This window comes from Pseudophryne corroboree, chromosome 4 (genome assembly GCF_028390025.1).
Source record: "Pseudophryne corroboree isolate aPseCor3 chromosome 4, aPseCor3.hap2, whole genome shotgun sequence".
Lineage (NCBI taxonomy): Eukaryota > Metazoa > Chordata > Amphibia > Anura > Myobatrachidae > Pseudophryne > Pseudophryne corroboree.
This window is the reverse complement of record NC_086447.1, coordinates 668,055,524-668,079,654: the sequence shown is the minus strand read 5'-3', so window position 1 is coordinate 668,079,654 and position 24,131 is coordinate 668,055,524. Positions and strand designations below refer to the sequence as shown.

Here is a 24,131-nt window from a genome sequence, read left to right as displayed (position 1 = left end):
GTGGACCCGTCTATACTCCATGGTACTAATATGGACCCCAGTATCCTCTAGGATGTAAGAGAAAGCCACAAGAACCATCTTTGGGATCTGGAATTTTTCTCTGGATTTTCCCAGGATTTTTCAAATAATGCGTTTAATTCCTTAGACGCAGGGAAGGTCAGGGAGGCTTTCTTAGTGTCTGTGAAGTAAGCCTCCTCTACCTGTTTAGGTGGTTTGTCAGTAATGTGTAACACACCCCTAATAGCCTCAATCATGAGTTGCACCCCTCTTGCCAGGGAAGCATCATCCCCCCACAAATTCGCATCACCTTCTGCCGTGTCAGATTCGGTGTCCGTGTCGACCTGCATAATCTGAGCAAGCGCACGTGGGACACAGCAGGTGATTTTGAGGTAGTGGGGACAGAACCAGACAAAACTTCCACAGATTGTTTTAAAATCTGTGATTCAGTCTCATAATGTGCACTCCTAGTAGAAATCTGGGATATCATTCCCTTAATAGAAGCCACCCACTGGGGCTCGGATTCGGAAGGCTGAGACAAAATATTACATTCCTGGGTACAAGGAATGGATTCCTCTGGAGAAGATACATATTCTGCCGCACAAGACACAGAGTCCCTGGACATGGCTATGTGATAATCAGCATACATACACAGGAAAAGGTCAGACACAGTTTTCCTTAAGTACCTTCAGAGAAACACAGAGATTGGAGCCAGCACACACAGCGCCCCAGTAAGCAGTGACAGAGTAACTGCCTGGCGCTGACTGTGTACCTTAATAGATTACACAGTGAAATTACAGCCTCCCCCCCTTTCTACAACCCCCTGGTACCGCACAGGATAGCTGGTCGCGTGGAGGGTCAGCGCTCCCGGTCAGCATCTCTCAGTGATGAACTGCAAGAAGAAAATGGCGCTGGTGAGTGCTGGGTCCGCTCTGAGGAGAAGCTCCGCCCCAAAACATGGCGCGGCTTCCTGCACTTACAGGATTATACTGGCCTGAGGTAATTTATACTAGCAGCAGAACAACGTCCCTGATAGGTTTAGTGACCAGTTTTTTAGGGTATATGCGCTGGCCCGGGGTGCCCCTCACAGCGCCGCACCATATGTACCGCTGAGCCTCCGGAGCACAGTGTCAGTACTGCGCTCCCACCCGCATGCCGCCATTCACCCCGGCTCCCCGCTTGTCGGGTCACTGGAGACACACTCACCACCACAATCTTCTGGCTCCGTTAGGGGTTGGCGGCAAGCTGCGGGAGTGAGTGGTCGCCTCGGGGGCTAACGATCATCACCCTCAGGAGATTAATGTCATGTCAGCGAAGATAGTGGCCATTTACCTCTGAGGGTTGGACACTACCTAAGTCCCACGAAGCAGGGAGGCAATTGCCAGCAGCCTCCCTGTGCCTAACATCTTTAAAAAAAAAAAAAAAACAATAAAACCAGAAAAGCTCTAAAAGCTCCCCTAGCTGTGACCGGCTTCTCCGGCCACATTTTCTAAATTGAGTCTGGTAGGAACGGGAATAGAGGGAAAAGCCAGCACACACGATCAAAGTCTTAAAGTACCCATAGCTCCGGGTGGACCCGTCTAAACCCCATGGTACTAATATGGACCCCAGCATCCTCTATGTCGTAAAAGAAAAAATAAGAATTTACTCACCGGTAATTCTATTTCTCGTAGTCCGTAGTGGATGCTGGGAACTCCGTAAGGACCATGGGGAATAGCGGCTCCGCAGGAGTCTGGGCACAACTAAAAGAAAGCTTTTAGACTACCTGTTGTGCACTGGCTCCTCCCACTATGACCCTCCTCCAAGCCTCAGTTAGGATACTGTGCCCGGAAGAGCTGACACAATAAGGAAGGATTTTGAATCCCGGGTAAGACTCATACCAGCCACACCAATCACACCGTATAACTCGTGATACTATAACCAGTTAACAGTATGAAATTTAACTGAGCCTCTCAACAGATGGCTCATAACAATAACCCTTTTGTGAACAACAACTATGTACAAGTATTGCAGACAATCCGCACTTGGGACGGGCGCCCAGCATCCACTACGGACTACGAGAAATAGAATTACCGGTGAGTAAATTCTTATTTTCTCTGACGTCCTAGTGGATGCTGGGAACTCCGTAAGGACCATGGGGATTATACCAAAGCTCCAAAACGGGCGGGAGAGTGCGGATGACTCTGCAGCACCGAATGAGAGAACTCAAGGTCCTCCTCAGCCAGGGTATCAAATTTGTAGAATTTTGCAAACGTGTTTGCCCCTGACCAAGTAGCAGCTCGGCAAAGTTGTAAAGCCGAGACCCCTCGGGCAGCCGCCCAAGATGAGCCCACCTTCCTTGTAGAATGGGCTTTTACTGATTTAGGATGCGGCAGTCCAGCCGCAGAATGCGCCAGCTGAATTGTGCTACAAATCCAGCGATCAATAGTCTGCTTAGAAGCAGGAGCACCCAGTTTGTTGGGTGCATACAGGATAAATAGAGAGTCAGTTTTCCTGACTCCAGCCGTCCTGGAAACATAAATTTTCAAGGCCCTGACTACGTCCAGTAACTTGGAATCCTCCAAGTCGCTAGTAGCCGCAGGCACTACAATAGGATGGTTCAAGTGAAAAGCAGATACCACCTTAGGGAGAAACTGGGGACGAGTCCTCAATTCTGCCCTATCCATATGGAAAATCAGATAAGGACTTTTAAATGACAAAGCCGCCAATTCTGATACACGCCTGGCCGAAGCCAAGGCCAATAACATGACCACTTTCCACGTGAGATATTTTAGATCCACGGTCTTTAGTGGCTCAAACCAATGTGATTTTAGGAAATTCAACACCACGTTGAGATCCCAGGGTGCCACTGGAGGCACAAAGGGGGGCTGAATATGCAGCACTCCTTTTACAAATGTCTGAACTTCGGGTAGTGAAGCTAGTTCTTTTTGGAAAAAAATCGACAGAGCCGATATCTGTACCTTAATGGAGCCTAATTTTAGGCCCATAGTCACTCCTGCCTGTAGGAAGTGCAGAAATCGACCCAGCTGAAATTCCTCCGTTGGGGCCTTATTGGCCTCACACCAAGCAACATATTTCCGCCATATGCGGTGATAATGTTTTACCGTTACATCTTTCCTGGCTTTAATCAGCGTAGGAATGACATCCTCCGGAATGCCCTTTTCCTTCAGGATCCGGCGTTCAACCGCCATGCCGTCAAACGCAGCCGCGGTAAGTCTTGGAACAGACAGGGCCCCTGCTGCAGCAGGTCCTGTCTGAGCGGCAGAGGCCATGGGTCCTCTGAGATCATCTCTTGAAGTTCCGGGTACCAAGCTCTTCTTGGCCAATCCGGAACCACGAGTATTGTCCTTACTCCCCGTTTTCTTATTATTCTCAGTACCTTTGGTATGAGAGGCAGAGGAGGGAACACATAAACTGACTGGTACACCCACGGTGTCACTAGAGCGTCCACCGCTATCGCCTGAGGGTACCTTGACCTGGCGCAATATCTCTCCAGTTTTTTGTTTAGGCGGGACGCCATCATGTCCACCTGTGGCCGTTCCCAACGATTTACAATCAGTGTGAAGACTTCTGGATGAAGTCCCCACTCTCCCGGGTGGAGGTCGTGCCTGCTGAGGAAGTCTGCTTCCCAGTTGTCCACTCCCGGAATGAACACTGCTGACAGTGCTAGCACGTGATTTTCCGCCCATCGGAGAATCCTTGTGGCTTCTGCCATTGCCGTCCTGCTTCTTGTGCCGCCCTGTCGGTTTACATGGGCGACCGCCGTGATGTTGTCTGACTGGATCAGTACCGGCTGGTTTTGAAGCAGGGGTTTTGCCTGACTTAGGGCATTGTAAATGGCCCTTAGTTCTAGAATATTTATGTGCAAGGAAGTCTCCTGACTCGACCATAGTCCTTGGAAGTTTCTTCCCTGTGTGACTGCCCCCCAGCCTCGAAGGCTGGCATCCGTGGTCACCAGGACCCAGTCCTGTATGCCGAATCTGCGGCCCTCTAGTAGATGAGCACTCTGCAGCCACCACAGCAGAGACACCCTGGTTCTTGGAGACAGGGTTATTAGCCGATGCATCTGAAGATGCGATCCGGACCATTGGTCCAACAGGTCCCACTGAAAGATTCTGGCATGTAACCTGCCGAAAGGAATTGCTTCGTAAGAAGCCACCATCTTTCCCAGGACTCGCGTGCAGTGATGCACCGACACCTCTTTTGGTTTCAGGAGGTCTCTGACCAGAGATGACAGCTCCTTGGCTTTCTCCTCCGGGAGTAACACTTTTTTCTGGACTGTGTCCAAAATCATTCCCAGGAACAGTAGACGTGTCGTCGGAACCAGATGTGACTTTGGAATATTCAGAATCCAACCGTGCTGGTGTAGCACCTCCTGAGATAGTGCTACTCCTACCAACAACTGCTCCCTGGATCTCGCCTTTATTAGGAGATCGTCCAAGTACGGGATAATTAAAACTCCCTTTTTTCGAAGGAGTATCATCATTTCCGCCATTACCTTGGTAAACACCCTCGGTGCCGTGGACAGTCCAAACGGCAGCGTCTGGAATTGGTAATGGCAATTTTGTACCGCAAATCTGAGGTACTCCTGGTGAGGATGATAAATGGGGACATGCACGTAAGCATCCTTGATGTCCAGGGATACCATGTAATCCCCCTCGTCCAGGCTTGCAATAACCGCCCTGAGCGATTCCATCTTGAACTTGAACTTTTTTATGTATGTGTTCAAGGATTTCAAATTGGTCTCACCGAACCGTCCGGTTTCGGTACCACAAACAGTGTGGAATAGTAACCCCGTCCTTGTTGAAGTAGGGGCACCTTGACTATCACCTGCTGGGAATACAGCTTGTGAATTGCCTCTAGCACAGCCTCCCTGCCTGAGGGAGTCGTTGGCAAGGCAGATTTGAGGAAACGGCGGGGGGGGAGACGCCTCGAATTCCAGTTTGTACCCCTGAGATACTACTTGCAAGATCCAGGGATCCACCTGTGAGCGAGCCCACTGATCGCTGAAATTTTTGAGGCGGCCCCCCATCGTACCTGGCTCCGCCTGTGGAGCCCCACCATCATGCGGCGGACTTGGAAGAAGCGGGGGAGGACTTTTGCTCCTGGGAACCTACTGTTTGTTGCAGCCTTTTTCCCCTACCTCTGCCTCTGGACAGAAAGGACCCGCCTTTTCCTCGCCTGTTTCTCTGGGTCCGAAAGGACTGTACTTGATAAAACGGCTCTTTTTTAGGCTGTGAGGGAACCTGGGGTAAAAATGCTGATTTCCAAGCTGTCGCTGTGGAAACTAGGTCTGAGAGACCATCCCCGAATAACTCCTCACCCTTATAAGGCAAAACTTCCATGTGCCTTTTGGAATCTGCATCCCCTGTCCACTGCCGAGTCCATAAGCCTCTCCTAGCAGAAATGGACAATGCACTTATTTTAGATGCCAGCCGGCAGATCTCCCTCTGTGCATCTCTCATGTATAAGACGGAGTCTTTTATATGCTCTATGGTTAGGAGAATAGTGTCCCTGTCTAGGGTGTCAATATTTTCTGACAGGGAATCTGACCATGCAGCGGCAGCACTGCACATCCATGCTGACGCAATAGCTGGTCTAAGTATAATGCCTGAGTGTGTATATACAGACTTCAGGATCGCCTCCTGCTTTCTATCCGCAGGCTCCTTTAGGGCGGCCGTATCCGGAGACGGAAGTGCCACCTTTTTAGACAAACGTGTGAGCGCTTTATCCACCCTAGGAGGTGTTTCCCAACGTGCCCTATCCTCTGGCGGGAAAGGGAACGCCATTAGTAATTTTTTAGGGATTACCAATCTTTTATCGTGGAAAGCCCACGCTTCTTCACACACTTCATTTAATTCTTCAGATGGGGGAAAAACTACGGGTAGTTTTTTCTCCCCAAACATAATACCCTTTTTAGTGGTACCTGGGTTTATATCTGAAATGTGTAATACCTCCTTCATTGCCTCAATCATGCAACGAATGGCCCTAGTGGACATTAGATTTGACTCATCGTCGTCGACACTGGTATCAGTATCCGTGTCGACATCTGCGTCTGCCATCTGAGGTAGCGGGCGTTTTAGAGCCCCTGATGGCCTTTGAGACACCTGGGCAGGCACGAGCTGAGAAGCCGGCTGTCCCGCATTTGGCATGTCGTCAAATTTTTTGTGTAAGGAGTCGACACTTGCACGTAATTCCTTCCATAAAACCATCCACTCAGGTGTCTGCCCCGCAGGGGGTGACATCACTTCTATGGGCATCTGCTCCGCCTCCACATAATTTTCCTCATCAAACATGTCGACAGCCGTACCGACACACCGCACACACACCGGGAATGCTCTAATAGAGGACAGGACCCCACAAAGCCCTTTGGGGAGACAGAGAGAGAGTATGCCAGCACACACCAGAGCGCTATATAATGCAGGGACTAACTGAATTATGTCCCCTATAGCTGCTATAATATTTACTGCGCCTAAATTTAGTGCCCCCCTCTCTCTTTTTTACCCTTTTCTGTAGTGTAGACTGCAGGGGAGAGTCAGGGAGCTTCCTTCCAGCGGAACTGTAAGGGAGAAATGGCGCCAGTGTGCTGAGAGAGATAGCTCCGCCCCTTTTTCGCAGACTTTTCTCCCGCTTTTTTAAGGATTCTGGCAGGGGTAATTATCACATATATAGCCTCTGGGGCTATATATTGTGATTTTTTTTGCCAGCCAAGGTGTTTTTATTGCTGCTCAGGGCGCCCCCCCCCAGCGCCCTGCACCCTCAGTGACCGGAGTGTGAAGTGTGTATGAGGAGCAATGGCGCACAGCTGCAGTGCTGTGCGCTACCTTGGTGAAGATAGAAGTCTTCATGCCGCCGATTTTCCGGACTTCTTCTTGCTTCTGGCTCTGTAAGGGGGACGGCGGCGCGGCTCCGGGACCGAACACCAAGGCCAGTTCCATGCGGTCGATCCCTCTGGAGCTAATGGTGTCCAGTAGCCTAAGAAGCCCAAGCTAGCTGCAAGCAGGTAGGTTCGCTTCTTCTCCCCTTAGTCCCTCGTTGCAGTGAGCCTGTTGCCAGCAGGTCTCACTGTAAAATAAAAAACCTAAAATAAACTTTCTTTCTAAGAGCTCAGGAGAGCCCCTAGTGTGCATCCAGCTCGGCCGGGCACAAAAATCTAACTGAGGCTTGGAGGAGGGTCATAGTGGGAGGAGCCAGTGCACACCAGGTTGTCTAAAAGCTTTCTTTTAGTTGTGCCCAGACTCCTGCGGAGCCGCTATTCCCCATGGTCCTTACGGAGTTCCCAGCATCCACTAGGACGTCAGAGAAAAATTGTGATGAACTCATGTCAACCTTTTGACGTGTCGACCTAGAACATGTCGACCTAGAGACCCTGTCGACCAATAGTGGTCGACCTAGACATTGTCGACCTAAGTGTGGTCGACCTAGAGACCGGATACCATTCTATCATAGCTCCCAACATTCTCAAGGTCCAAGTCGGGACCCTGTTTCTTTTCTGCGCACCCTTTTTGGGAATCCACAAAAGGGGTGCGGTCTTGGATAAAGGGGGCATGTCTTTGCGGGAATGTCACTATCAGGAGCCACGCCTCAGTTTTTGGCACTAAGGGGCATGCCCAGCGCTCTGTAAGCTGCTGGCCATGCCCACAGTCTCTGGCTCCTGTGAATAGATGCTGTGCGCATCTAATCACCGTTGCAGCAGTTACTTAATGAGTGACAGGGATCCTCCCAACTGCACCCCACCCCCCTCCACCATGGAACACTGACCCGCAGATGGGACAGTCCCGCTAAAATAGGAATAGTTCTATGGCGGTAGCACTCGCAGTATTATGCTATGGAAAAGGCAAGGTCCTAGCAACTATATTCCTGCACCAATATGAATGGATAAACAGATTTTTACCGCCCTTATTAGAATCTGCCACAGCATGCTCCTTTACATCATCAGGAAGTGTCATTTCCATCATGATCCCATCATTATTATAGTTTTTTTAAACAATTATAATAAATATAAACCTATTCAAATAGAGAGCAAGGTGGCTGTGCAGTTCAAGGCACAGAAATAAGAAAATGACGAAACACATAAATAAAACAACTTACCTCTTTAATAGGTTTAAATGTGTTCTTCTTGCAAGCAGCGAATGTACTCCATTCAAAGTAATGCACGCATTCATCAAATTTAATAAATTCAGGCGTTCCCTGTGGTGTCAGCAAATATAACATTATTAGAATACAAAAAAAATGTATACGCCAAGATTTAACACACCATATATCTGCCCAATGGTATTTGTGCAGTAAACAAGCATGCACCTCAAGTTCCATAATCTGTTGGTAAATAACATGGAGAGGTAGGTCCCCTATTCCAGAAATGGATAGTTGGATAGGTACCTACACTAAAGGGGATTGTTTTCTACCACTAAAAAGGCATTTGCAATGTAATACAAATATGCAATATCAACATCTGTATTTCAAATAGTAATTGCATATAAAAGACTTTACTAAAGTATACTAAATATATGTCCTATTTCATGTAACATGAATTTTCTCATTTCAACATTTTCTCTAGCCAGTCACAGCAACTTATCACCTTCACATATATGAGATGAATTAGCGTTTTTGAACCAAGTTCCTCTTTATAAATATTACAGATGTCCACTACACAATCTGCAGCTGATCACACAAATATTTAAACATTTTGTGGAAAATTTTTAATTTATATATAGCACTAAATGAGCATTTGGAAGCATTAAAGATCTCCCACAGAATAGATGTGGATTTAGCATTAGTAAAATGCCTCAATTTCAGCAGAGATATGTATCATGTTTTAGAATACTAAAAAAAAAATAAGAATTTACTTACCGATAATTCTATTTCTCGGAGTCCGTAGTGGATGCTGGGGTTCCTGAAAGGACCATGGGGAATAGCGGCTCCGCAGGACAGGGCACAAAAGTAAAGCTTTTACAGGTCAGGTGGTGTGTACTGGCTCCTCCCCCTATGACCCTCCTCCAGACTCCAGTTAGGTACTGTGCCCGGACGAGCGTACACAATAAGGGAGGATTTTGAATCCCGGGTAAGACTCATACCAGCCACACCAATCACACCGTACAACTTGTGATCTAAACCCAGTTAACAGTATGATAACAGAGGAGCCTCTGAAAGATGGCTTCCTAAACAATAACCCGAATTAGTTAACAATAACTATGTACAAGTATTGCAGATAATCCGCACTTGGGATGGGCGCCCAGCATCCACTACGGACTCCGAGAAATAGAATTATCGGTAAGTAAATTCTTATTTTCTCTATCGTCCTAAGTGGATGCTGGGGTTCCTGAAAGGACCATGGGGATTATACCAAAGCTCCCAAACGGGCGGGAGAGTGCGGATGACTCTGCAGCACCGAATGAGAGAACTCCAGGTCCTCCTTTGCCAGGGTATCAAATTTGTAAAAATTTACAAACGTGTTCTCCCCTGACCACGTAGCTGCTCGGCAGAGTTGTAATGCCCACCTTCTTTGCGGAATGGGCCTTAACAGATTTAGGCTGTGGCAGGCCTGCCACAGAATGTGCAAGTTGAATTTTGTTACAAATCCAACGAGCAATCGACTGCTTAGAAGCAGGTGCACCCAACTTGTTGGGTGCATACAGTATAAACAGCGAGTCAGATTTTCTGACTCCAGCCGTCCTTTAAATGTATATTTTTAAGGCTCTGACAACGTCCAACAACTTGGAGTCCTTCAAGTCGTCTGTAGCCGCAGGCACTACAATAGGCTGGTTCAGGTGAAACGCTGATACCACCTTAGGGAGAAAATGCGGACGCGTCCGCAGCTCTGCCCTATGTCGAATGGAAAATTAAATAAGGGCTTTTATAAAACAAAGCCGCCAGTTCAGATACTCTCCCGGCCGAAGCCAGGGCCAGTAACATAGTCACTTTCCATGTGAGATATTTCAAATCCACATTCTTTAGTGGTTCAAACCAATTGGATTTGAGGAAATCTAAAACTACATTTAGATCCCACGGTGCCACCTTAGGCACCACAGGAGGCTGTATATGCAGTACTCCTTTGATAAAAATCTGGACCTCAGGGACTGAGGCCAATTCTTTGTGGAAGAATATTGATAGGGCCGAAATTTGAACCTTAATAGATCCCAATTTGAGACCCATAGACAATCCTGATTGCAGGAAATGTAGGAAAACGACCCAGTTGAAATTCCTCCATCGGAGCACTCCGCTGCTCGCACCACGCAACATATTTTCGCCAAATACGGCGATAATGCTTCGCGGTGACTTCCTTCCTTGCCTTTATCAAGGTAGGAATGACTTCTTCTGGAATGCCTTTTCCTTTTAGGATCTGGCATTCAACGCCATGCCGTCAAACGCAGCCGCGGTAAGTCTTGAAAAAGACAAGGACCCTGCTGAAGCAGGTCCCTTCTCAGAAGTAGAGGCCACGGATCGTCCGTGACCATCTCTTGAAGTTCCGGGTACCAAGTCCTTCTTGGCCAATCCGGAGCCACTAGTCTTACTCCTCTTTGCCGTATAATCCTCAATACCTTTGGTATGAGAGGCAGAGGAGGAAACACATATACCGACTGGTACACCCAAGGTGTTACCAGCGCGTCCACAGCTATTGCCTGCGGATCTCTTGACCTGGCGCAATACCTGTCCAGTGTTTTGTTGAGGCGAGACGCCATCATGTCCACCATTGGTTTTACCCAACGGTTTAATAGCATGTGGAAAACTTCTGGATGAAGTCCCCACTCTCCCGGGTGAAGGTCGTGTCTGCTGAGGAAGTCTGCTTCCCAGTTGTCCACGCCCGGGATGAATACTGCTGACAGTGCTATCACGTGATTCTCCGCCCAGCGAAGGATCCTGGCAGCTTCTGCCATTGCCCTCCTGCTTCTTGTGCCGCCCTGTCTGTTTACATGGGCGACTGCCGTGATGTTGTCCGACTGGATCAACACCGGTCTTCCTTGAAGCAGAGGTTCCGCCTGGCTTAGAGCATTGTAGATTGCTCTTAGTTCCAGAATGCTTATGTGAAGAGACTTTTACAGGCTCGACCACACTCCCTGGAAATTTCTTCCCTGTGTGACTGCTCCCCAGCCTCTCAGGCTGGCATCCGTGGTCACCAGGATCCAATCCTGTATGCCGAATCTGCGGCCCTCCAATAGATGAGCCTCCTGCAACCACCACAGAAGGGATACCCTTGTCCTCGGCGACAGGGTTATCCGCAGGTGCATCTGAAGATGCGACCCTGACCATTTGTCCAACAGATCCCTTTGCATGGAATCTGCCGAAAGGGATTGCTTCGTAAGAAGCTACCATTTTTTCCCAGGACTCTTGTGCATTGATGTACAGACACCTTTCCTGGTTTTAGGAGGTTCCTGACCAGGTCAGATAACTCCTTGGCTTTTTCTTCGGGAAGAAAAACCTTTTTCTGAACTGTGTCCAGAATCATCCCCAGGAACAGCAGACGAGTTGTCGGCATTAATTGTGATTTTGGAATATTCAGAATCCATCCGTGCTGCTTTAGCACCTCTTGAGATAGTGCTAAACCCATCTCTAGCTGTTCTCTGGACCTTGCCCTTATTAGGAGATCGTCCAAGTATGGGATAATTAATACGCCTTTTCTTCGAAGAAGAAATATTATCTCGGCCATTACCTTTGTAAAGACCCGAGGTGCCGTGGACAAACCAAACGGCAGCGTCTGAAACTGATAGTGACAGTTTTGTACAACGAACCTGAGGTACCCCTGGTGTGAGGGGTAATTGGAACGTGGAGATACGCATCCTTGATGTCCAAGGATACCATAAAGTCCCCTTCTTCCAGGTTCGCTATCACTGCTCTGAGTGACTCCATCTTGAACTTGAACTTCTTTATGTATAGGTTCAAGGACTTCAGATTTAGAATAGGCCTTACCGAGCCATCCGGCTTCGGTACCACAAATAGAGTGGAATAATACCCCTTCCCTTGTTGTAGAAGAGGTACCTTGACTATCACCTGCTGAGAATACAGCATGTGAATGGCTTCCAAAACCGTCTCCCTTTCTGAGGGGGACGTTGGTAAAGCAGACTTCAGGAAACGGCGAGGTGGCTCTGTCTCTAATTTCAACCTGTACCCCTGAGATATTATCTGCAGGATCCAGGGATTTACCTGCGAGTGAGCCCACTGCGCGCTGTAATTTTTGAGACGACCGCCTACCGCCCCCGAGTCCGCTTGCGAAGCCCCAGCGTCATGCTGAGGCTTTTGTAGAAGCCGGGGAGGGCTTCTGTTCCTGGGAAGGAGCTGCCTGTTGCTGTCTCTTCCCTCGTCCTCTGCCTCGTGGCAGATATGAATAGCCCTTTGCTCTCTTATTTTTAAAGGAACGAAAGGGCTGCGGTTGAAAGGTCGGTGCCTTTTTCTGTTGGGGAGTGACTTGAGGTAGAAAGGTGGATTTCCCGGCCGTAGCCGTGGCCACCAAATCCGATAGACCGACCTCAAATAACTCCTCTACGCATCGCCTGTCCACTGTCGTGTCCATAAAGCTCTTCTGGCCGAAATGGACATAGCACTTACCCGTGATGCCAGTGTGCAGATATCTCTCTGTGCATCACGCATATAAAGAAATGCATCCTTTATTTGTTCTAACGACAGTAAAATATTGTCCCTGTCCAGGGTATCAATATTTTCGATCAGGGACTCTGACCAAACTACCCCAGCACTGCACATCCAGGCAGTCGCAATAGCTGGTCGTAGTATAACACCTGCATGTGTGTATATACCTTTTTGGATATTTTCCATCCTCCTATCTGATGGATCTTTAAGTGCGTCCGTCTCAGGAGAGGGTAACGCCACTTGTTTTGATAAGCGTGTTAGCGCTTTGTCCACCCTAGGAGGTGTTTCCCAGCGCTCCCTAACCTCTGGCGGGAAAGGGTATAAAGCCAATAACTTCTTTGAAATTAGCAGTTTTTTATCGGGGCACCCCACGCTTCATCACACACGTCATTTAATTCTTCTGATTCGGTAAAAACTACTGGTAGTTTTTTCACACCCCACATAATACCCTGTTTAGTGGTACCTGTAGTATCAGCTAAATGTAACATCTCCTTTATTGCCAAAATCATATAACGTGTGGCCCTACTGGAAAATACGGTTGATTCGTCACCTTCACCACCGGAATTAGTGCCTGTGTCTGGGTCTGTGTCGACCGACTGAGGCAAGGGACGTTTTACAGCCCCTGACGGTGTTTGAGGCGCCTGGACAGACACTAATTGAGTGTCCGGCCGCCTCATGTCGGCAAACGACTGCTTAAGCGAGTTGACGCTATCCCGTAATTCCACAAATAAAGGCATCCATTCTGGTGTCGACCCCCTAGGAGGTGACATCCTCATATTTGGCAATTGCTCCGCCTCCACACCAATAACGTCCTCATACATGTCGACACACACGTACCGACACACAGCAGACACACAGGGAATGCTCTATACGAAGACAGGACCCACTAGCCCTTTGGGGAGACAGAGGGAGAGTCTGCCAGCACACACCAAAAAGCGCTATATATGACAGGGATAGCCTTATGATTAAGTGCTCCCTTATAGCTGCTTTTATATTAATATATTGCCATTTATTCTGCCCCCCCTCTCTGTTATACCCTGTTTCTGTAGTGCAGTGCAGGGGAGAGACCTGGGAGCCTTCCTGACCAGCGGAGCTGTGACAGAAAATGGCGCCGTGTGCTGAGGAGATAGGCCCCGCCCCTTTTTCGGCGGGCTCGTCTCCCGCTATTTAGTACATTTAGGCAGGGGTAAATATCTCCATATAGCCTCTGGGGCTATATGTGAGGTATTTTTAGCCTTTTTAAAGGTTTTCATTTGCCTCCCAGGGCGCCCCCCCCCAGCGCCCTGCACCCTCAGTGACTGCCGTGTGAAGTGTGCTGAGAGGAAAATGGCGCACAGCTGCAGTGCTGTGCGCTACCTTAAGAAGACTGCAGGAGTCTTCAGCCGCCGATTCTGGACCTCTTCTTGCTTCAGCATCTGTGAGGGGGCCGGCGGCGTGGCTCCGGTGACCATCCAGGCTGTACCTGTGATCGTCCCTCTGGAGCTTCATGTCCAGTAGCCAAGAAGCCAATCCATCCTGCACGCAGGTGAGTTCACTTCTTCTCCCCTCTGTCCCTCGTTGCAGTGATCCTGTTGCCAGCAGGAATCACTGTAAAATAAAAAACCTAAGCTAAACTCTCTAAGCAGCTCTTTATGAGAGCCACCTAGAATTGCACCCTTCTCGGCCGGGCACAAAAATCTAACTGGAGTCTGGAGGAGGGTCATAGGGGGAGGAGCCAGTACACACCACCTGACCTGTAAAAGCTTTACTTTTGTGCCCTGTCTCCTGCGGAGCCGCTATTCCCCATGGTCCTTTCAGGAACCCCAGCATCCACTTAGGACGATAGAGAAAAAAAAAATGCAGTCATTGTTTCACCTTCCAGAGCAACAATGCCACAACTGTACTTATATAATATACAGCAAATTGCCATTTTTTATATTCTATTAAGCAAAATATTATTTGGTGTAATAGGTTGCTTCAAACTACAGCTGAAGAGAAAGTCTCAATAATAAAAATTTCCATGATATTACACAAAGTTATGAAGATTTTATATATATTTGCTCATGTTATTGTGCAGCTCTATGCCAATTTTCTATTGGCAGAAGAGAAAGTCCTGTGTACACAGTATACGGGATCAGTATGATATCCCGGCAGTCAGGAGACAGATGCCGGGATCCCGACAGCCGGAATACCGGCGGCGAGCGTAGAGTGTGCTCTCACCACGCTTTGGGCCTAGAAACGACCATCGGTCGCTACAGGGTTATATTTAGAGATGAGCGGGTTCGGTTTCTCTGAATCCGAACCCGCACGAACTTCATGTTTTTTTTCACGGGTCCGAGCGACTCGGATCTTCCCGCCTTGCTCGGTTAACCCGAGCGCGCCCGAACGTCATCATGACGCTGTCGGATTCTCGCGAGACTCGGATTCTATATAAGGAGCCGCGCGTCGCCGCCATTTTCACACGTGCATTGAGATTGATAGGGAGAGGACGTGGCTGGCGTCCTCTCCATTTAGATAAGGAGAGAGAGAGAGAGATTGACCTGAGGCTGATACTGTAGAAGAGAGTGCAGAGTTTAGTGACTGACCACAGTGACCACCAGCAGTGCAGTTGTTTTATTTAATATATCCGTTCTCTGCCTGAAAAAAACGGTACACACAGTGACTCAGTCACATACCATATCTGTGTGCACTGCTCAGCCCAGTGTGCTGCATGCCTGCATCATCTATGTATATATTATATATCTGACTGTGCTCAGCTCACACAGCTTATAATTGTGGGGGAGACTGGGGAGCACTGCAGTGCCAGTTATAGGTTATAGCAGGAGCCAGGAGTACAAGACAGTCACATACCATATCTGTGTGCACTGCTCAGCCCAGTGTGCTGCATCATCTATGTATATATATTATATATCTGACTGTGCTCAGCTCACACAGCTTATAATTGTGGGGGAGACTGGGGAGCACTGCAGTGCCAGTTATAGGTTATAGCAGGAGCCAGGAGTACATATTATATTAAAATTAAACAGTGCACACTTTTGCTGCAGGAGTGCCACTGCCAGTGTGACTGACCAGTGACCTGACCACACTGACCACCAGTATAGTTAGTAGTATACTATATTGTGATTGCCTGAAAAAGTTAAACACTCGTCGTGTGACTTCACTTGTGTGGTGTTTTTTTTTTTATTCTATAAAAAAACTCATTCTGCTGACAGACAGTGTCCAGCAGGTCCGTCATTATATAATATATATACCTGTCCGGCTGCAGTAGTGATATATATATATTTTTTATATCATTATTTATCATCCAGTCGCAGCAGACACAGTACGGTAGTTCACGGCTGTAGCTACCTCTGTGTCGGCACTCGGCAGTCCATCCATAATTGTATACCACCTACCCGTGGTTTTTTTTTCTTTCTTCTTTATACATACATACTACTACATCTCTTTATCAACCAGTCTATATTAGCAGCAGACACAGTACAGTACGGTAGTTCACGGCTGTGGCTACCTCTGTGTCGGCACTCGGCAGTCCGTCCATAATTGTATACCACCTACCCGTGGTTTTTTTTTCTTTCTTCTTTATACATACATACTACTACATCTCTTTATCAACCAGTCTATATTAGCAGCAGACACAGTACAGTACGGTACGGTAGTTCACGGCTGTGGCTACCTCTGTGTCGGCACTCGGCAGTCCGTCCATAATTGTATACCACCTAACCGTGGTTTTTTTTTCTTTCTTCTTTATACATACATACTACGACATCTCTTTATCAACCAGTCTATATTAGCAGCAGACACAGTACAGTACGGTAGTTCACGGCTGTGGCTACCTCTGTGTCGGCACTCGGCAGTCCGTCCATAATTGTATACCACCTAACCGTGGTTTTTTTTTCTTTCTTCTTCATACATACATACTACGACATCTCTTTATCAACCAGTCTATATTAGCAGCAGACACAGTACAGTACGGTAGTTCACGGCTGTGGCTACCTCTGTGTCGGCACTCGGCAGTCCGTCCATAATTGTATACCACCTAACCGTGGTTTTTTTTTCTTTCTTCTTTATACATACATACTACGACATCTCTTTATCAACCAGTCTATATTAGCAGCAGACACAGTACAGTACGGTAGTTCACGGCTGTGGCTACCTCTGTGTCGGCACTCGGCAGTCCGTCCATAATTGTATACCACCTACCCGTGGTTTTTTTTTCTTTCTTCTTTATACATACATACTACTACATCTCTTTATCAACCAGTCTATATTAGCAGCAGACACAGTACAGTACGGTAGTTCACGGCTGTGGCTACCTCTGTGTCGGCACTCGGCAGTCCGTCCATAATTGTATACCACCTACCCGTGGTTTTTTATTCTTTCTTCTTCATACATACATACTACGACATCTCTTTATCAACCAGTCTATATTAGCAGCAGACACAGTACAGTACGGTAGTTCACGGCTGTGGCTACCTCTGTGTCGGCACTCGGCAGTCCGTCCATAATTGTATACCACCTAACCGTGGTTTTTTTTTTCTTTCTTCTTCATACATACATACTACGACATCTCTTTATCAACCAGTCTATATTAGCAGCAGACACAGTACGGTAGTTCACGGCTGTAGCTACCTCTGTGTCGGCACTCGGCAGTCCGTCCATAATTGTATACTAGTATCCATCCATCTCCATTGTTTACCTGAGGTGCCTTTTAGTTGTGCCTATTAAAATATGGAGAACAAAAATGTTGAGGTTCCAAAATTAGGGAAAGATCAAGATCCACTTCCACCTCGTGCTGAAGCTGCTGCCACTAGTCATGGCCGAGACGATGAAATGCCAGCAACGTCGTCTGCCAAGGCCGATGCCCAATGTCATAGTACAGAGCATGTCAAATCCAAAACACCAAATATCAGTAAAAAAAGGACTCCAAAACCTAAAATAAAATTGTCGTCGGAGAAGCGTAAACTTGCCAATATGCCATTTACCACACGGAGTGGCAAGGAACGGCTGAGGCCCTGGCCTATGTTCATGGCTAGTGGTTCAGCTTCACATGAGGATGGAGGCACTCAGCCTCTCGCTAGAAAAATGAAAAGACTCAAGCTGGCAAAAGCAGTAGCACCGCAAAGAACTGTGCGTTCTTCGAAATCCCAAATCCACAAGGAGAGTCCAATTGTGTCGGTTGCGATGCCTGACCTTCCCAACACTGGACGTGAAGAGCATGCGCCTTCCACCATTTGCACGCCCCCTGCAAGTGCTGGAAGGAGCACCCGCAGTCCAGTTCCTGATAGTCAGATTGAAGATGTCAGTGTTGAAGTACACCAGGATGAGGAGGATATGGGTGTTGCTGGCGCTGGGGAGGAAATTGACCAGGAGGATTCTGATGGTGAGGTGGTTTGTTTAAGTCAGGCACCCGGGGAGACACCTGTTGTCCGTGGGAGGAATATGGCCGTTGACATGCCTGGTGAAAATACCAAAAAAATCAGCTCTTCGGTGTGGAACTATTTCAACAGAAATGCGGACAACAGGTGTCAAGCCGTGTGTTCCCTTTGTCAAGCTGTAATAAGTAGGGGTAAGGACGTTAACCACCTCGGAACATCCTCCCTTATACGTCACCTGCAGCGCATTCATAATAAGTCAGTGACAAGTTCAAAAACTTTGGGTGACAGCGGAAGCAGTCCACTGACCAGTAAATCCCTTCCTCTTGTAACCAAGCTCACGCAAACCACCCCACCAACTCCCTCAGTGTCAATTTCCTCCTTCCCCAGGAATGCCAATAGTCCTGCAGGCAATGTCACTGGCAATTCTGACGAGTCCTCTCCTGCCTGGGATTCCTCCGATGCATCCTTGCGTGTAACGCCTACTGCTGCTGGCGCTGCTGTTGTTGCTGCTGGGAGTCGATGGTCATCCCAGAGGGGAAGTCGTAAGCCCACTTGTACTACTTCCAGTAAGCAATTGACTGTTCAACAGTCCTTTGCGAGGAAGATGAAATATCACAGCAGTCATCCTGCTGCAAAGCGGATAACTGAGGCCTTGACAACTATGTTGGTGTTAGACGTGCGTCCGGTATCCGCCGTTAGTTCACAGGGAACTAGACAATTTATTGAGGCAGTGTGCCCCCGTTACCAAATACCATCTAGGTTCCACTTCTCTAGGCAGGCGATACCGAGAATGTACACGGACGTCAGAAAAAGACTCACCAGTGTCCTAAAAAATGCAGTTGTACCCAATGTCCACTTAACCACGGACATGTGGACAAGTGGAGCAGGGCAGGGTCAGGACTATATGACTGTGACAGCCCACTGGGTAGATGTATGGACTCCCGCCGCAAGAACAGCAGCGGCGGCACCAGTAGCAGCATCTCGCAAACGCCAACTCTTTCCTAGGCAGGCTACGCTTTGTATCACCGGTTTCCAGAATACGCACACAGCTGAAAACCTCTTACGGCAACTGAGGAAGATCATCGCGGAATGGCTTACCCCAATTGGACTCTCCTGTGGATTTGTGGCATCGGACAACGCCAGCAATATTGTGTGTGCATTAAATATGGGCAAATTCCAGCACGTTCCATGTTTTGCACATACCTTGAATTTGGTGGTGCAGAATTATTTAAAAAACGACAGGGGCGTGCAAGAGATGCTGTCGGTGGCCAGAAAAATTGCGGGACACTTTCGGCGTACAGGCACCACGTACAGAAGACTGGAGCACCACCAAAAACTACTGAACCTGCCCTGCCATCATCTGAAGCAAGAAGTGGTAACGAGGTGGAATTCAACCCTCTATATGCTTCAGAGGTTGGAGGAGCAGCAAAAGGCCATTCAAGCCTATACAATTGAGCACGATATAGGAGGTGGAATGCACCTGTCTCAAGCGCAGTGGAGAATGATTTCAACGTTGTGCAAGGTTCTGATGCCCTTTGAACTTGCCACACGTGAAGTCAGTTCAGACACTGCCAGCCTGAGTCAGGTCATTCCCCTCATCAGGCTTTTGCAGAAGAAGCTGGAGACATTGAAGGAGGAGCTAACACGGAGCGATTCCGCTAGGCATGTGGGACTTGTGGATGGAGCCCTTAATTCGCTTAACAAGGATTCACGGGTGGTCAATCTGTTGAAATCAGAGCACTACATTTTGGCCACCGTGCTCGATCCTAGATTTAAAGCCTACCTTGGATCTCTCTTTCCGGCAGACACAAGTCTGCTGGGGTTGAAAGACCTGCTGGTGAGAAAATTGTCAAGTCAAGCGGAACGCGACCTGTCAACATCTCCTCCTTCACATTCTCCCGCAACTGGGGGTGCGAGGAAAAGGCTCAGAATTCCGAGCCCACCCGCTGGCGGTGATGCAGGGCAGTCTGGAGCGACTGCTGATGCTGACATCTGGTCCGGACTGAAGGACCTGACAACGATTACGGACATGTCGTCTACTGTCACTGCATATGATTCTCTCACCATTGAAAGAATGGTGGAGGATTATATGAGTGACCGCATCCAAGTAGGCACGTCACACAGTCCATACTTATACTGGCAGGAAAAAGAGGCAATTTGGAGGCCATTGCACAAACTGGCTTTATTCTACCTAAGTTGCCCTCCCACAAGTGTGTACTCCGAAAGAGTGTTTAGTGCCGCCGCTCACCTTGTCAGCAATCGGCGTACGAGGTTACATCCAGAAAATGTGGAGAAGATGATGTTCATTAAAATGAATTATAATCAATTCCTCCGCGGAGACATTGACCAGCAGCAATTGCCTCCACAAAGTACACAGGGAGCTGAGATGGTGGATTCCAGTGGGGACGAATTGATAATCTGTGAGGAGGGGGATGTACACGGTGATATATCGGAGGGTGATGATGAGGTGGACATCTTGCCTCTGTAGAGCCAGTTTGTGCAAGGAGAGATTAATTGCTTCTTTTTTGGGGGGGGTCCAAACCAACCCATCATATCAGTCACAGTCGTGTGGCAGACCCTGTCACTGAAATGATGGGTTGGTTAAAGTGTGCATGTCCTGTTTTGTTTATACAACATAAGGGTGGGTGGGAGGGCCCATGGACAATTCCATCTTGCACCTCTTTTTTCTTTTATTTTTCTTTGCGTCATGTGCTGTTTGGGGAGGGTTTTTTGGAAGGGACATCCTGCGTGACACTGCAGTGCCACTCCTAAATGGGCCCGGTGTTTGTGTCGGCCACTAGGGTCGCTAATCTTACTCACACAGTCAGCTACCTCATTGCGCCTCTTTTTTTCTTTGCGTCATGTGCTGATTGGGGAGGGTTTTTTGGAAGGGACATCCTGCGTGACACTGCAGTGCCACTCCTAAATGGGCCCGGTGTTTGTGTCGGCCACTAGGGTCGCTAATCTTACTCACACAGTCAGCTACCTCATTGCGCCTCTTTTTTTCTTTGCGTCATGTGCTGATTGGGGAGGGTTTTTTGGAAGGGACATCCTGCGTGACACTGCAGTGCCACTCCTAAATGGGCCCGGTGTTTGTGTCGGCCACTAGGGTCGCTAATCTTACTCACACAGTCAGCTACCTCATTGCGCCTCTTTTTTTCTTTGCGTCATGTGCTGATTGGGGAGGGTTTTTTGGAAGGGACATCCTGCGTGACACTGCAGTGCCACTCCTAAATGGGCCCGGTGTTTGTGTCGGCCACTAGGGTCGCTAATCTTACTCACACAGTCAGCTACCTCATTGCGCCTCTTTTTTTCTTTGCGTCATGTGCTGATTGGGGAGGGTTTTTTGGAAGGGACATCCTGCGTGACACTGCAGTGCCACTCCTAAATGGGCCCGGTGTTTGTGTCGGCCACTAGGGTCGCTTATCTTACTCACACAGTCAGCTACCTCATTGCGCCTCTTTTTTTCTTTGCGTCATGTGCTGATTGGGGAGGGTTTTTTGGAAGGGACATCCTGCGTGACACTGCAGTGCCACTCCTAGATGGGCCAGGTGTTTGTGTCGGCCACTAGTGTCGCTTAGCTTAGTCATCCAGCGACCTTGGTGCAAATTTTAGGACTAAAAATAATATTGTGAGGTGTGAGGTATTCAGAATAGACTGAAAATGAGTGGAAATTATGGTTTTTGAGGTTAATAATAATATGGGATCAAAATGACCCCCAAATTCTATGATTTAAGCTGTTTTTTAGTGTTTTTTTAAAAAAACACCCGAATCCAAAACACACCCGAATCCGACAAAAAAAATTCGGTGAGGTTTTGCCAAAACGCGGTCGAACCCAAAACACGGCCGCGGAACCGAACCCAAAACCAAAACACAAAACCCGAAAAATTTCAGGCGCTCATCTCTAGTTATATTCCCCCTCGGATTTTGGCGTGGACCCCCACACAAGTGGGGATACGACCGGTGGTAAGGATTCCAACCGTCGTTTTTTACCGGGTGTCGGGTTTCCGGCGTCCGTCTCCTGACAGCCAGGATCCTAACAGCAAGCAAATTGAATGCCTTCCCAGTGTACAACACTTCCACAATAAATCACAAGATATCTTAGTCTAGTATTTAAATAATCAAATTTAAAAAAGTTTTTTAAGTCAAGGTAAGGAAGTAATTCATAGCCAGAGTACGTAAATCATATATTAGGCAGATAACTTTCTACTACAGATGTGTAGTACACCACTACTGCAGTCGCACCGAACATCCCTTCTCGGAACGACAGAGTATCTTAGTTGCAATAAGATGCAACAAAACCACTTCATGATACTGCACTGCTCAATTACATATGCAACACTTGTACATCTGTGGGTGACCAACTCTGACTCTGTATATAAAGAGCTATGATGCAGCGGCTGCGGCTTTGTTCCATGCCAAGTTACGTTGTGCTTCGTATAGAGATGCAGACTGAGTCGCACACATACTGTATATAGAAGTGTTGTATAACAAATTAATCAGTGCTGTCTAGTGAAGCAGTTTAGTTGCATCGTATTGCGACTAAGATGCACGGCATAGTGTATTAAGGCTAGGTGCATGAGGACACACCTGTATACTCTATACATATGGAACATTGATTAGATCTAAGCTGAATTACATTACGTACCCAGAAAAATTTAGATGCAAAAAGAGAAGCATGCATGCATTAAACTCACCAATGACTTCCCACACATTAAGTTGATGACACTTTGGATTTTATGGTCTGACCCTGGACAATTCTGAGTGGTATTAAACACAAGTACATTATTGCCATTCTGCGCTGGCAAAGTTCCTGAAAAAAAGAAAGAAAACACTCTAAAATGCATGAAATTTTGCGTATGGAGCACAGATTTAAAATTAAACTTTGGAGAGGAGTCTGAAAGTGTAAAAGTGTTTGCCTTTCAAATCATCACAAGTAGCAAATGCACAGCTTACTGTCTGCTGACTATGACAGAGCAGCTCTTGATATGAGAAAAATAAACACGAATTGTACTTAGCAATTGGTTAGATCCCTTTTCACTTTGCCACCTTAGATTACTGGCTGTCCATGGTAAATAGATAGGTTAAACCTGTGTGTCTGTTACATCCTGGCTCTACTCAAAGAAAAAAAAGTGCCCTTACATAGCATCAATAGATAATAAAAAAAAGCTTATTATAACCATAAATATTGTTCTGTTATATATGACAAAAGCCACACATGGCGAGGTCTATTTAAAATCAGCATGACACCCAAAATCAGCCGTTTCGGGCAATGCAACTACAGTGTGGCACATAATAAGATTTTAAACCTACCGGTAAATCTATTTCTCCTAGTCCGTAGAGGATGCTGGGGACTCCGTAAGGACCATGGGGTATAGACGGGCTCCGCAGGAGATAGGGCACCTAAAAAGAACTTTGACTATGGGTGTGCACTGGCTCCTCCCTCTATGCCCCTCCTCCAGACCTCAGTTAGAGAACTGTGCCCAGAGGAGATGGACAATACAAGGCAGGATTTAGCAATCCAAGGGCAAGATTCATACCAGCCCACACCAATCATACCATGTAACCTGGAACATACATAACCAGTTAACAGTATGAACAAACTACAGTAACGGTCCAAGACCAATGTCAACTGTAACATAACCCTTATGTAAGCAACAACTATATACAAGTCTTGCAGAGTTTCCGCACTGGGACGGGCGCCCAGCATCCTCTACGGACTAGGAGAAATAGATTTACCGATTGCTTTAAAATCTTATTTTCTCTTACGTCCTAGAGGATGCTGGGGACTCCGTAAGGACCATGGGGTTTATACCAAAGCATCCAATCGGGCGGGAGAGTGCGTATGACTCTGCAGCACCGACTGAGCAAACGCTAGGTCCTCATCAGCCAGGGTATCAAACTTGTAGAATTTAGCAAAAGTGTTTGACCCCGACCAAGTCGCCGCTCGGCAAAGTTGTAAAGCCGAGATGACTCGGGCAGCCGCCCAAGAAGAGCCCACCTTCCTAGTGGAATGGGCCTTAACCGAATTTGGTACCGGCAATCCAGCTGTAGAGTGAGCCTGCTGAATCGTATTACAGATCCAGCGAGCAATAGTCTGCTTCGAAGCAGGAGCGCCAATCTTATTGGCCGCATACAGGATAAACAGAGCCTCTGTTTGACTAATTCTAGCCGTCCTGGCTACATACATTTTTAAGGCCC

General features: G+C 47.7%; 1 protein-coding gene across 1 annotated transcript in view; it reads right to left on the bottom strand.

Moving 5' to 3' along the window:
• IGF2R (insulin like growth factor 2 receptor) overlaps positions 1–24,131 on the bottom strand; it is a 490,127-nt gene that overhangs the window by 372,941 nt on the left and 93,055 nt on the right. The window contains exons 3-4 of the mRNA XM_063917832.1: positions 22,628–22,743; positions 8,089–8,187 (exon numbers count right to left, since the gene is read on the bottom strand). Of these exons, the coding sequence (XP_063773902.1) occupies positions 8,089–8,187; positions 22,628–22,743 (215 nt within the window). The remainder of the gene's footprint in view (positions 1–8,088; positions 8,188–22,627; positions 22,744–24,131) is intronic.